Source organism: Petaurus breviceps, unplaced genomic scaffold (assembly GCF_028583685.1).
Source record: "Petaurus breviceps papuanus isolate PSGF00001 unplaced genomic scaffold, PetGlider_PUasm1.0 188, whole genome shotgun sequence".
Classification (NCBI taxonomy): domain Eukaryota; kingdom Metazoa; phylum Chordata; class Mammalia; order Diprotodontia; family Petauridae; genus Petaurus; species Petaurus breviceps.
In genome coordinates this window covers 36,632,283-36,647,121 of record NW_027185804.1, presented here as the reverse complement: position 1 = coordinate 36,647,121, position 14,839 = coordinate 36,632,283, and the positions used below count along the sequence as shown (strand labels likewise).

Here is a 14,839-nt window from a genome sequence, read left to right as displayed (position 1 = left end):
ACCTTGTTAAATTGACTTTCCAGTTCCTTTAGGAACTTTTCTTTGTAGTTTCATTTCTTTTTCTTTGTAGACCCACTGCCCAGCACATAGTAGGGTGCTCAATAAATAAATAAATGCCATTCATTCTTTCATTCATTCACTCATTCACTGCTTGTTGAATTGAATTGACTTCCAAGCTAAACTAGAAACTTTTCTAAGGCAAGGGACCTGTACATTCTCACCTGTATCCACATATGCCCAGCACATAGTAGGAGCTTAATAAATATTTGTTGATTAAGCAAGCCTGGGTGGCCCTTGAAGGCAGCTTGTGTATGGGCCTCCTCTCAAAGCTGGACTAATTCCCTTTCCTACCACCCTTTCCTTCTCCCCCAACAACCCCAAAAGGAGAAAAGCACGTGGACAAGAGGTTGATGCTGAATCTTTTTTTTTTGTTTTAATTTTGCTTCTCTAAAGCGTGTGCTCAGCTGACGGAGTGGGGAGAGAGGCAATTAAAAAAGCCCAGCAGTTGGGCAGCATGGGGAGGCCAGGGGAAGGGGGAGTGGGGAGCAGGTCCCCCTCCCCCCAGCCTCCAGGGAGGGAGGAATAGCTAAGCCCGCACTAACTTCATAAAATACAAAACGGAAAAAAGGGGTGGGGAGGAAATGGGGCATGGGGGGGGGAGTGGCTTCTAAAATACAATATCTTAGGGATTTGGCAGTAATAAAAAATAAGGTTCATTATTTACAAACAATTTCTGCTCTTGGTCTCTGTACAGTAGTGGGGGGGCAAGTGGGGCCTGGCCTGACCCCTGTCCTGGCTTTGGGAGGATGGGGACAAGGGAGCTCTGATGACGCAGTGGTTTTTTGGGCCATGGGGGTGGGGAGGGATGATAAAGAAAGAAATGGGGGAGGAGACAGAAGGGCATAGGTGCTCAGAGAAGTACTAGGAGAAGCTCCCCCCTTATCCAAGGGAGAAGCTTTGCCCAGGAGTTCTCCAAGAGGCTGCCAGGGGGTGGGAGGGAAGGGACCTACCTTGTCCCATTCCATCTCTAAGGCCACAAAGGACTCTCTGGGCAGGCCTCCCTTTCTCCCTGCCACAGTGGATTTGGGAAGCTCCCCTGGGAGAGAAAGTAGCCTAAGAGATGGGAGGGATGGGCACTTTCCAACCCTCTTCTACCTAGAGCGTGAGATGAAGGATCAGGGATGAGAAGGGAGAGGGAGGAGGGCTGGGGAAGGTGATGATGGTGCCTATGTACAATCCAGCCCCAGAGGGAGAGTTTATGCCCATCCCCTCTGGCCCTAAGGACAGGGTCCCTGGGTCTAGGAGGGAGGGAACATCAAGGGTGAACCAGGGATGGAGGGAGGAGAGAAAACTGAGAGCTCCTCACTAGTGGACAGTTCAATTGTAGTGGTGATGGGTGTGAGGGGACCCCCACCTATGAGAGGCTGTGGGGGTCCTGGGAAAAGAGACATGTTCCAAGGCCAGGATGGGAAGAGGAAGAAGAGGAGGGCTCCCCTTCTCTCTCCTCTTCTCCCTCTCCCCTGCTCCCGCCCTCAGTGCCATCCTTCCAGAATCTCCTGCCTGGGATGGGCAGGACCCACCAGGGAAGAGAAGGGGCTAGTTGTGGGCAGGGATATGGATCAGATCAGGAGTGTTGAATTAGGTTCCCCTTCTTCTGAGTGGCTTGGGGTCCAGGCTGTATCCTGGGCTCTGGTGGGTGCTACAAGTACGTTGTGGTGCCGTTCGGATGCGTCTCTCTGGTGGCAAGAAGCAAGAAAGGATGGGAGTGGGCGGTTAGTGAGAGACCTTGGCCCTACTGCCCCCTTGCCTGACGCTAATTACGATTATAATAACAGCTTATCAACGGCACCCCGTATAACTCTTCAATCACCTTCTCCACAACAGCTCGCTGAGGTCAGTTATACAAGTAAAATTAGCTCGATTTACAGATGAGGAAACAGGCTGATAGAGACAAAGTGGCTTGCCTAGTATTCAGAGCAGCTGACTTACAATGGGTTTTTAATGGCCTGAGAAACGATGAGTAATCAGCCAGTGGCCTTGCTCTTAGCTCTTATTGGACCCCCCGCAGTGGATCCCATTCTAAAGACCCCAGGGCTCAATCACCAACCTCTCATGGAACCGCTCCTTGGGGTGGATGAAGTCAGGGCGGGTGTTGTTCCCATCCGGGGCCTCTAGCTGGGACTTGCTCAGGTACTTGGTGGCCTCATGGGAGCTGGCCAGGTGGCCATGGGAGAGATGATCTGGGGGCTGCTGCTCCTCAGGGGTACCTGGCTTGGTCTCCCAGCCCTCCGGAGGCTCCACAGACAGCAGGGAGCTGTAGCCATCCTCCAGCGAGTTGGCCCCCTCATCATAGAACAGGAGGCTTCGGGATGGCACTATAGGACATTAAGAGGATACAGTGAATGACCTACAGGACAGACAATGACGATGGGACGGGGGTGGAGGAGAAGGGACAATGCTGAGCAGGGGAGCTGGGGCACCAAGGAGCTGTTCACTAGCATGGGACTGGGGTACTATCCTTCCTTCTCAGCAGAATCCTAGAATGTCAGAGCCGGTAGGGTCCTTGGAAATCAATCAAATAACAAGCATTGGTCATGCACCTACTTTGGGGCCCTGGGGATGAAAAGACCGAAATGACACAGCCCCTGCCCTCATGAACTTAACAATCTATCAAAAGAAAATCGAATGTTGGTGCTAGAAGGACCTCTAGAACAGAAAACGTCACAGCTGGAAGGCATGTTTGTTGAATTAAATGACCCTTAGCTAGGTGGCACAGTGAAAACAGAGCCAGACCTAGAGTCAGGAGATCCTGAGTTCAAATCCAGCCTCAGACACTTAGTAGCTGTGTGACCCTGGGCAAGTCACTTAACCCTGCTTGCCTCAGTTTCCTCATCTGTAAAGTAAGCTGGAGTAGGAAAAGACAAACCACTCCAGTACCTCTGTCAAGAAAATTCCAAAACTAGGGTCACAAAATGTGGGACATAATTGAAAAATGACTGAACAATTAAGATTAAGACCAATATTTTATGGATGAGGAAACTGAGGTTAAGTGGCTTAACTGAGGTCATACAGGCAGTAGTAACAGAGCTGGAATTTGAACCCGAGGTCCTCTGCCCCCCAGTCAAGGGCCCTCTCTTTCCCTTGTCCCACATTTCTCCTGCTTCTCTCAGGAGTTCAAACCAGCTCATTCCAAAATCCATAATGTTTCCAGAGTGTAAAGCCAAGGTAAGCAATTGTACCCAGACATCTTGGGTGAGATATAATTGTCTTCAAGCACTAGCAAAGTTGGCCCCAGAGGCCAGGGTGGCTGGAAGCGGCTTGGGCAAATTTCAGTCTGATATGAGGAAGAACTTCCTAACAGTTGGGTCTGACCATGAGTGGAACTAGTTACCTTCCAAGTCAGTGAACCAAACCCCAGGTGAGCTCTTACTTGGGCAGGGGTGGGGTGGGAGGAGGGCGCAGAGCAGCGGGGATTTTTGGAGAGGTTTGGTTTGGTGTCACATGATCATCTCATTGGGAGGGACCGTAGAGGTGTGGGAATCGAGGACACTTTCCCAAAGCCAGACACTGGGATTTGAACCCAGGCTTAGCGTGTGTGTGTGTGTGTGTGTGTGTGTGTGTGTGTGTGTGTGTTCCTGTCGTATTTTCTAGTTTCCTCAGGGTTGTCCCCTCTGGCATCTTTTGCCCTTCCTTCTTCACTGTTTCTTTCCCTTCTGCTTCCCCCAAACTTGGCCTGACCCTCTTACTCCTTGATGTTGTTTTATTTCTCACCTCCTTTTCTCACTTGAGTTTACTCAGCTGTCTCCACTTCCTTCCCACCCACTCACCCCTTGACCCTAAAGATGGTTCCGCTTCCATCATTCTGCTGAAACTGCTCTCTTGAGGTTCTCCAGTGGCCTTCTCTCCTTCCTCATCATCCTTGACCCCATAGTGACATGTGACATTATTGACTCACCCCTCCTTCTCGAAACTCAGAAGTCTACAATTATTTTCTCATTTTCTATGTATGAGTGGGGTGGCCCCAGAAGGGGCTGTCTGTACAGATAGGAAACTGAGGCTCAGGGATGACTGGCTAGTCCAAGCTCACACCTCTAGTTCATGGCAGAATGGGAGAGCAGGGATTGAGCTGAGGTTTTCTGACTCCAAACGTAATAAGGTCCTTCCCCTGCCTTCTGTGACATTGCTGGAGGCTTTCTCTTTTTCCCTCTCTGATCAGGCCACATCTGACTTCTTTCCTGTTCCTCTCCCCTTACTTAGTCCAGACATGTACTCAAATATCACTTCCAATCAATCCAAGTTGCCCTTTCAGCCAGGAAGTTCTGAGTCCAACTTCAATTTCTCCTAAGGCTGCTGGGTTTCACACTGCAGTTTGTACCAAGATGATGCCCTATGCCCTCTGGGTGGATTCTTATTCCCTCACCCCCTACCCACACAAAGTCTCCTCTTCATTCCACCTCCGAGTTCACCAAAGCTGAAAGGAGATCTGAGCCTGAGATCAGAAGAGCACCCATCCATTGGTGGTGCTTAGGAGAAGCCCAGTAACTGTACCTTCAGAAGTCATTCACTGGGTCCCTCCTCTCCTCATAAACCAGCAGTGGCTCCTCAGTTACTACTGAATTAAGTATTTTAAACCAAGAAACCATAAGTATTCTCTCTACAGTCTGGCTCCAGCCTGCCTCTATAGCCTTACCTCACACTATTGTGCTTCTTGAAGGACAGTGTTCCAGCCAAACTGCCTACTCTCTGACCCCTGCTCTCATTCTGCCCTCTCCACCTCTGTGTCTTTGCTCATTTCACTCCCACTCCCCACACCTGGAATCTGTTTCTCTCACTTCCCTAGATGCTGAAGTCCTTCCAATCCTTTAAGACATCATGAGAACTATTTGTAGAATGTTTTACGGTTTGTAAATCACTTTATTTGTTACTTATCTGATCCTCACCACAACACTTCGAGGTAGGTGCTATTATATTTATTTTACAGATGAGGAAACTGAGGCTGAACAGAGGTGGAGGGACTACATGCACAAGTGATCCTCTTTCCCTCCCCCTTTCATTCCCAGTCTCTGACTAATCTCCAATCTCTCCCTGTCTTTTGGTTCTTTCCCTGGTGCCCGGTCATGCCCATGTCTCTTCATTCCTAAAACAAAACAAAAACCCTTCATTTAATCTGTCCATTTCTGCTAGCTATGTCCCATATCTCTCCTTTTTATAGCTGAACTCCTGGAGAAGGCCATCTACAATCAAGGCCCTCATTTCCTTTCTTCTAACTCTTATTAACTCTTTGCAGTCTGGCTTCCAACCTCATCATCTGACCCAAACTTCTCTTTCCAAAGTTATTAATGATCTCTTAGGAGACAGCAGGTGGCTCAATGGATAGAATATTGGGTCTGGAGTCAAGAAGACCTGAGTTCAAATCTTACCTCAGAGCTATGTGATCCTGGGCAAGTCACTTAACCTCTGTTTGCCTTAATCTACTGGAGAAGGAAATGGCAAACCACTCCAGTATCTTTGCCAAGAAAATCCCATGGATAGTATGGTCTATGGGGGTCATAAAGAGTCAGACACAACTGAACAACAATTATCTCTTAATTGCCAAATTAAGACACAACTGAGTCCTCATCTTTTTTTTTTTTATTTTTAAGCAATTGGGGTTAAGTAACTTGCCCAAGGTTACACAGCCAGTTTTTTTGTGTGGGTGTTAAGTATATGAGGCCTAACCGATCCTGGGTCCTCCCGACTCCAGGACTGGCGCTCTTACTCACTGCGCCACCTAGCTGCCCCAAGTCCTTACCTTTCTTGACCTCTCTGAAGTCTTTGGCACTGTTAATCATCTTTTTTTGATACACCCTTCTCTCTACCATCTCCTCCTACCTGTCTTCTCATTCCTTCTCAGTCTCTTGCTTGATTTTCATCCACTTCAGGCTGATTCCCCAAAACCATATTGTAATTTCTTGCTCTGCCCTCCAGGGCCAAGTAGAACAAAGCTAATCCCTTTCCCTGCTCACCAACTCTTCAGGCGCTTGCAGACAGCTCTTGTAACCTCCAGTCTCCTCTAGACTGGTTACCAACCCCGCCCTGCCCCCAGCAGATCCTCAAGGCCCTTCCTCGTCCTGGCTGGCCCCCTCTGGATGCTCTCCAGCTTATCAACATCCTTCCTAAAATGAACTGGACACGATGCACCAGTGTCTGACCAGGTCACTTCCCTTCTCCTGACTGCCTCCTCTGTCTAGCTTTGAAAGCCCTTCACAAGCTTCGCCCAACCCATTGGATGTCCCACAACCTCCTTCCCTCTGTGATCAGGCCAACTAGCCTTCTTTCTGCTTCTTAGACACAGTGATCCATCTATCACATCCATGCTTTTGCCATGACAGTACCCAATGCCTAGAATGCCCTTCCTCCTCACTTGTATCTCACAGAATCCCTCTTCCTTTAAGACACAGCTCAGGTATCACCTTCTACACAAAATCTTTCCTGGTCGCCCAGCTGCTAGCGCCTTCCCTCCCAAGCTACCTTGAATTGAATCACTTTGTATACATTTGTATTTATACTATATACACTTAAACATGTGCATATACTGTATATACTTCTACATGTACATTGCAGGTCTTTCCCAATAGAATGCAAACTCCCTTCAAATTGGGATTGTTTTATTCTCTGTTCTTGTATCCCCAGCCCTAACAGAGAGCAAGACAAATAGGCAACCTTAATAAATACTTGTTGATCGACTGAGCAGAGCACAGTATAGGGACACATCATGTTTGGGAGCCCAGACCACTTAATGAAGCTTATGGTTTCATTGGGCACATTTTGGTCTCTATGCTATACTGTTGACTCATGTTGAATTTGTGGTCCACTGGAATCCCTAGATCTTCTTCACATAACTTACTGTGTAGCCTTGCCTTTCCTATGTTATCTCCCCCTCCTCGAATTCCTCAAAGCACTTTACCTGGACCCCTCCCACTCCCTGAATATTTCTAACCCTTCCTTGTATCATAATTATTTTCATGTAGGTCTTTTCTCCCATTTCATCGTATCCCATCTTCAAGAAGGAGCCTTCCTAATCCCCTTTAATGCTATTAACTTCTCTCTATTTATAGTCTCCAACTTACTCAGTCTAGAACTCATGTGTACAGTTATTTGTATATTGTTTTCCCTATTGGGTTGTGAGATCCTTGAGAACAGACTTGTCTTTTGCCTCTTTGTATACCAGAACTTAGCTTGGCATATAGTAGGTGTTTAATCAATGCTTTCTGACTGGCCCCCAGGAGAGCACTGTGTCCCACTGACCCTATGTCCCTCACTTCGGTGCATGACTTGGCCTGACAAATTGAGGGTGAGCTGGGCAAGCAGGACACTCACTTTGGCTGTCTGTGTAGACGCTGGCAGCTGGGAGGGGAGCCTCCTTCACTGTCTGGGACATGGAGGAGAACTCTGGGAGGCACGGCATGATGGAGCCCAACACCAGCACAAAGCACAATGCCACCACCTGGAAACCAGAGAGAAGGTGAAGACCAGCCCCCAGCACCCTGGGGGATCATGGAGAGGAAAGAGCTGTGTGTCCTGACAGATGGGGGGCTGCCAGGGATGAGGGGCTACATGGGTGGCATCCATCCTTCCTCTCAGAGCCAAGCTGATAGAAAAAAAATATTGGGGGGCTGGGAACATAAGTTATCCCTGCCACCACCCAAGGGGCCTGTGTGGGTGACCACCAGGCAGGGAAATATTGGAAGAGAAACGCTCTGAAGATCATGAATTTAGAAGGCCAGCATTCTTCCCCACCCTCATTTTAGATAGAAGGAAACAGATTCAAAGGGAGGAAGTGACTTGTCCAAGGTCATACAAGTAATAAAAGGCAAAGCTGGCAGGCTCCTTGGATTCTACATCCCAGCTATGGAGAAGGGAACAGGTAAAACTTTTGTTGTAGGACACCTGCAGGAATATTTGCTACCCCAAATGACTCCCAGGAAGACAAGGGGCAGCTAGATGGCATAATGAATGGAGTCAGGAGGACCTGAATTCAAATCCTACCTCAGAAACTAACTGGTTGTATGACATTGGGCAATTAATTTATTCTACCTCTGTGGGCCTCAGTTTCCTCATATGTAAGATAAAGGATCTGGACTCAATGTCCTTTAAGGTTTCTTCCAGCCTAAATCTACAATCCTAAATTCTAGCCACAGGGTCCAGGGGAAGGGTGGCTGTCAAAGCTGGTAGGGTCAAAGCATGGTCTAACTGGTGGGTGAGGGAGCCTTTGCCTGGTGGCTCCCTGAGGTATGTGTGCATAAATCCATTTTCCAGCTTTTCCATGGGATAGAATGGAACAGCAATTAAGCTTCCTAGACTTAGAATGGTTCGCTTGGCCAGCTTGTTGGAAGTTGTCTTGCCCCTTTTAAAGACCTGAAGGAAGAAGGGGGCTAGGTGGCACAGTGGATAGAGCACCAGCCCTAGAGTTAGGAGGATATGAGTTCAGATCCGGCCTCAGACATTTGATGCTTACCAGCTGTGTGACCCTGGACAAGTCACTTAACCCCGAAATAAATAAAATAAAGATTTGAAGGGCCAACCTCTGGAAGGGATGGATTGTCACTTGTCCCCTTGCCCTGGTTCCCACAAACACTGTGGATTCTGCCCATCCTCACCCATAAAGAGAATCCCTAGAGAGACCCGAGGACTGTCCTGAGGGAGGAGGGGCATTGACCCAGTGGAAGATGGGTACCACCAGTGCCCTCACTGGACCTGTCATCAATCTTTGGAGACATTCCCTTCCCACCTCCTTCCCCAGCCCCCACCCCCAACATCTTGGGTATCTGCCCTGGCTCCCAGGAGGCAGCAATCTGGCCCTGGTCAGAGGAATGGAAGTAGGAACCTAAGAGCATAAAGAAGGGGGGGAGGCCCCACTCACCATGATGCAGGTCCCCGTCTGGGTGGCAGCCATCTTGTAAGGTCTGGAGAGCTTGCCCGTCACCAGGGCCTGGAGCTTCTGGAGCTGCTGGAGCAGGGTTCTGAGGAAGGCACAATCGAGAGGTCACCAGAATGAATGGCCCTGCCCAGCGCCCTACCCTGGCACCCAGGCAGAGCCAATGACTCAAAGGGTTAACTATTCCTTGCCTCCTTCAGTGTCCAACTCCTCAGTCTCCACCTAGAACATTTCTATAAATTTCACAGCGGGGGGCATGACCTTCAGCCGCCTCCACTCCCTTCCTGTCTGAGGCAGGATTTGAATTCAGGACTTCCTGACATCAATAGCAGGGATATCCCATATGTAGCTTGCCTGTGTCCAAGGACTTGAGTTTAAATACTGTTGCTTAGGATCAGCTAGATGGCTCAATGGAGGGAGTCCTGGGTCTGGAGTCAGGAAGACTGGACCTCAAATTCTAACTCAGACACTTAACTAGCTGTGTGACCCTGGGCAAGTCACTTCACCCTGTTTGCCTCATTTTCCCCTCAGTAAAATGAACTGGAGAAGGAAACAGCAAACCACTTCAGTATTTCTGCCAAGGAAACCCCAAAAGGGGTCACGAAGAGCTGAACATGACTGAAGGATTGGACAAAAAAACCTTGGGCAAATCACTATCCTGAGCCTCAGTTTCCTCATCTGTGACTTGGCAGGAGCTGGTGCAGAAAGACTGCACTTCCCAGCTTGGCTGTGGACAGGTGGTGCTGAAATTCCCGGTGTCCAGCAGGTGGCAGCACAGCTCCAGCAATGTGCTCCCTGCCTGGGACTGAGCCAGGCTTGGGGCTCCAGGACGCAGACAGTGGGAGCTGTCCCCAGGTATTCCTCTCTCTTTCCCCCTTCCCCCGAGTAGTGCCAGCTCTGGCAGAAGGTGGAGCTGACCGTTCTGGGAGAACGGGGAGAGGAAGGCTCACACCTTGGCATCCCTGGTCCAGACTCCCCCAAGGACCCTGGGATGCCCAAGCCCCTTGTTGGACAGAGGGGGAAACTGAGGCCCAGCGGGGAGGGGTCACCCACTAGGCAGCGCAGAGAGGGATGAGACCCCAGGCTCCCGACTCCTGAGCCAAGGCAGCACCTGGGGCTGACCTCTTAGAACCCCGTCCCATCCCATTCCATCCAAGATGAGGAGGGGGCACATGGCTACCTGGGGGCGGAGACAGGGTTCCAGCCCTGCTGTTTCTGCTTCCTCATACTGTCTTACCATATTCCCCACTCTGTCACTTAACCAGTCCCAAGGTGACCTAATAATAATAACTAACACTTATATGTCAGAAAGACCTGAGTTCAAGTCTGACCTCAGACACTAGCTACGTGACCGTGGTCAAGTCACTTAACCCTGTCTGCCTCAGTTTCCCCATCTGTAAAATGAGCTAGAGAAGGAAATGGTAAACCACTCCAGTATCTCTGCCAAGAAAACCCCAAATGGAGTCACAAAGAGGTGGATCCAACTGGAAAATGACTGGACAACAACAAAGGTGCCATTATCGTCCCCATTTTACTGCTGAGGAGACGGAAGGTTAGGAAGAAGCTTGTCCAACTACTCTACCAACAGGATTTGAACAGGTCTTGCAGGCTCCAAGCCCAATGATCTACCCACTGTTCCACACTGCCTCCTAAGGAACTCAGCGCCACGATGTGTGCCCCCCACTGAAGGCTGTGACCAAGTCAGACCCAGCCTGAGGAGTCACAGTGGCGCCGGGGCCAAGGCCGGGTAGGGGCACTGCTTACCTGTTGGCATTTTCCAGGGTTTCCACCTTCTTCCAGAGCTCATTATTCTCTGATGTGAATGTCTCTACTCTGTTGGGGTCAAGTGGACACCAGGTTCAGAGTTGGGGGGGAGAGGGAGGGGAGAACCCCACTGGGGCCATGGCTGCTGCCCCCCTGGGGCCACCCATCCCTGCTCTTCTCTCCCCTGGAGGCCCCCTTCCACTAGGTTTCCCTTCCTTCCCCTTATCATCCTGGCTCCTTCTTTCTCTATCCCTCCCAGACTTCCCAGGACCCCACCTCTGACCTCTGGTGGCCCTGTGTAAGAGCACACAGCCCCAGCAGGGAGGAATTCCCTTTCCAACGGGCCCTTATTTCTTTAAAAAACCAGCAATAGTATTTTTCAATGAACAAAAATCTATTGTCTTTACTTCTCATCTCCCTCCTTGTTGAAAAATGAAAAGGAATAAAAAGAAACTCAGGCCCTTACTTCTTCTCTAGACATTCCACATATTCCTTCTTCTTCCGGCGACTCTCCTGAGCAGATATCTGATAGGAAAGGACCCACAAGGGGGTGAGGGTGGGGAATGCTGCTGCCCTAGATACTCCTTAGCCCCCCACTTCCATGCAGCACCCCTAGGGGCAGCCCCCAGCCTGAAGGCTGGTCAGGGTTCATAGGATCTTAGAGGCCACTGTATCCAACACTCTCATTTTACAGATGAGGAAACTGAGGCCCAGGGTCACCTAGGAAGTAAGTGTCAGAGCAGGAATTCCGTGAGGACTGTCCCTGGGGGGTGCTCTTCCTCCTCCCGAAGGTGGACCTGAAGTCACCACATACCTTATTCTTGATTTTCCTTCGGACCCTCTTTAAGGCCTTCTCCTCAGCTTTGGTGAGGGGGAGTTTGGTGGGGATGGGGTAGCCCTCTGCAATCAAAGTACGTTTCTCTTCCTCCGTCAGAAGCAGTGGCCCGGAAGTTCCCTGGAGCTTCTGGAGGACACAGATTTGAGGGGGATGTGGAGAAGGACCTTAGAGAAGGCTGCCCTTGCCTTTGAAAGTCCAAACCAGGCTCATATTCAAGGACGAGGCTCATGCTTTAGCGCTGTCCATTGACCCCATCTTGGAGGATGGGGAAGGGCGCATTCCTTGGGCGGGACCATCCTTGGCTTGTCCATCAGAGATCCCTGCTCTTGCCTCACCCCATCCCCCACCATGCTCCAGATATCACAAGGGATGGCTCAGATGTGCCCCCTGACCTCCAGTGCATGCCCCTCCCCGCAGCCCCAAGCTCTGAGGATCCCAGCTCTGAACGAGAAGGAGCGTCAGAAGCCGCCTAGGGAACCCCCAATCCACACGCTTGGAAAACTAGGCCCAGGGATGGTAATTGACTGGCCTGAGGAAGGAAGTAGCAGAGGGGGGATTGGAACCCAAGTCCTCTCATTCCAGAGCTACTTTTTCATTTTGGGAACATAATGATCCAGCAGGAAAGGAAGAGGAAGGAGACGTCCATTCCATTTGGGCTTCTGGAGCTCTCCCCTTAACTCAAACACCTCCCCCCTCCAAAGACTCTGAGTTCCCCGTTGGCAGCCCCCTCCTCCTCCCCTGGAGGACTCCCCACTGCCTGTGCGCTTACGTGTGGGGCAGTGAGGAGGGGAGAGGACGAGATGGCTGCAGATGAACGAGCTGTGGGCCGGGCCGGGCTGGACGGCGGCAGAGATCGGGGACTCTGGGAACCATCGCTGTCACTGCCATTGCTGCTGGGGGGCGTCGGCGGCATCTGCACCAACTCATCTGAAAAGAGTCCAGGGAAACCAGGTTACTGGGACCCTGTTCCCAGCCCTGAAGTTGTAGGGATCAGCTTACTGGGATCCTGACCCCGACTCAAACACAAGATCCTACGGTTTTGAACTCGAAGAGTTCACGGAGACTGTCCATTCCAAAGTCTCTGTTCTGCAGAAGGAACTCCTCAGGGCCAGTGTACCACAGACCGTGCTCAGCTTTACCAAAGGCCTTACTCCAGCTCCAGAGACTCTAACCTCAAGGAAGGTTTGGTTCAGTTATCTAAGAGAATGAACTTCCCAGAGACATAACTAGGGTAGGGCATTCAGAGTTTTGTCCTGGGGAGCTAAATTTAGAGGGGGCACTCACATAGTCTTCAGGAGCATCGAAACAATAGAGCCTAGCTCATAGTTAGCAAGAAGAATAAGTTAAAAAATACAAAGCCCTTTTGGGATGGCGAGGTGGCACAGTGAATAGAACACCAGCCCTGGATTCAGGAGGTCCTGAGTTCAAATCCAGCCTCAGACACTTAACACAAAAACTAGCTGTGTGACCTTGGACAAATCACTTAACCCCTCCAAAAAAATACACAAAGCATTCAGGTCTCCCCCACCCTGCTCCTTGCCTCCTTCCCCTCCAGATGAAGGCAAGTTTTGTGTCCATTTGTTCCAGGTGTGTGGGACCTATCACAGGCATAAAAATTCCTAGTTATGGCTCTGGAACTGCTCACACCAGTGAGAATCTGTTCTCAAGTTCAACACTGATCCACTCTCAATAAATATTTGTTAAGGGTTCTATGCTAGGTGTGCTGTGATGTTACAAACATGATGTAGCCCCTACCCTGAGGAGCCCCCTTCAGGACCCAGTGTATATCCAGCACCAGGGACATAAAGACAAAACGTAACAGGCCTCCCCTCAAGGAACTTACATTCTATGGGGGAGATAGAATCAATATGGGTACTGGGGAGCTAACTCAATGGACTGGGCACCCCACCGGGGCATATCACAGCCTGGACAACAGGCCTTTTCCATTGCTTCTCCTGTATGAATTTCCCATTGTCTTTCTCAAGTGATTCTGATGTCTTGAAGATGCCATCTTTGCTAGCTCACATCCAGCTGACTAACAGGGAGAGTGGATTCAAGACCTGGCCCTGTTTTGGTAGGACAAAATGCAGCCCTAAGGGCTTCCCCAACAAGGCCAGGACTCTCCTGCAAAGGCTACAGCTACACAAGACTTCTTGACAAAGGTAGCCACAGAGACAACTCTGTTGAACAACTCTCCAATTTTTGACGTTAAGGCACAAAACAGGGAAATGTGTGCTTGCCAAGGGGGCTGGACCTTGTCATGGAGGAGGTCCTGGGCAAGGTCCATATGGGCAAGTGATTCCCTGAAGATGTAAGGGTCTTCCAGCTGACCTTGTTTGCAGATGACATCACACTGATTGTCTTAAGACCCAGAATGCAGTTCAGTGACTTTCAGGTCATAGGCCACTCACTACCTTGGTGACCTTGGTAGGGATGGTCTCAGCACTCAGCACAGTTCTTGTCATGTAGTGGACAATGAGTAAATGCTTATTGATTGGCCAATTATAACATTATAGGGCCTCCTCAATGAGAAATACCAAAAATCCATACAGGGAAAACTGGTTGTGAATCCTGGCACTATCACTTACCACCTGCAGGGGCTGGAGCTCAGCCTCTAGCAAGTGCCCAGGGAAACAAGCAGCAGAGTTGGTTTTGGGAGTCCTGGGCTCCTAAACTCTCAGGGAAGAAGTGACCTCGGTCCAGTCCTCCTTTGTCAGCCCCAGTTTCTTCATTTGTGAAGGCTCGTTGTCTTAGAGATAGAAGGACCCCCCAGGCCATCAAGCCTAAGCCCCACAAACATTCAACAAACACTCCCTCACCCCCAGCAGGGCTCAGAGCTGAGCTGCTGGCACCCAGGATGGGACTGGGATTTTCCCAGACACCCACTGGGAATGCCTTCTCCTAAGGATTTTCTTTTGAGTGAGGGATGTTTTTGAAGACCTTTCTCTGGCTTATTCTTTCACCTGACTCTTTCAATGGTTAAACAAATAACAGACATAGTGTAGAAAGACATCCGTGGACTGAGGAAAAGTAGTAGATGAATGGGAGCTAGGTAGTACTGTGGACAGAGCACTGGGTCTGGAGTCGGGAAGACCTGAGTTCAAATGCTGCCTCAGACACTTTCTAAGTGTGACCCTGGGCAGATCACTTCACCCTGTTTGCCTCAGTTTCCTCATATGTAAAATAAGCTGGAGAAGGAAATGGCAGACCACTCCAGTATCTCTGCCAAGAAAACCCCAAATGGGGACATGGATGGTCAGACACAATAGAAAAATGATGGAACAACGGTAGATGAGAGGGTGGGAGAGTCTAGAATGGTC

At 50.0% G+C, this 14,839-nt stretch overlaps 1 protein-coding gene across 2 annotated transcripts in view; it reads right to left on the bottom strand.

Moving 5' to 3' along the window:
• Positions 1–407: 407 nt before the first annotated feature.
• CREB3L1 (cAMP responsive element binding protein 3 like 1) overlaps positions 408–14,839 on the bottom strand; it is a 54,318-nt gene continuing 39,886 nt past the window's right edge. Inside the window, exons 5-12 of one of the 2 annotated variants that reach the window (XM_069091516.1) lie at positions 12,289–12,446; positions 11,496–11,645; positions 11,148–11,206; positions 10,682–10,750; positions 8,903–9,002; positions 7,360–7,486; positions 2,108–2,375; positions 408–1,736 (exon numbers count right to left, since the gene is read on the bottom strand). In XM_069091516.1, the coding sequence (XP_068947617.1) occupies positions 1,700–1,736; positions 2,108–2,375; positions 7,360–7,486; positions 8,903–9,002; positions 10,682–10,750; positions 11,148–11,206; positions 11,496–11,645; positions 12,289–12,446 (968 nt within the window). In that variant the 3' untranslated portion in view covers positions 408–1,699. The remainder of the gene's footprint in view (positions 1,737–2,107; positions 2,376–7,359; positions 7,487–8,902; positions 9,003–10,681; positions 10,751–11,147; positions 11,207–11,495; positions 11,646–12,288; positions 12,447–14,839) is intronic. The other variant, XM_069091517.1, reaches the window with a different exon arrangement.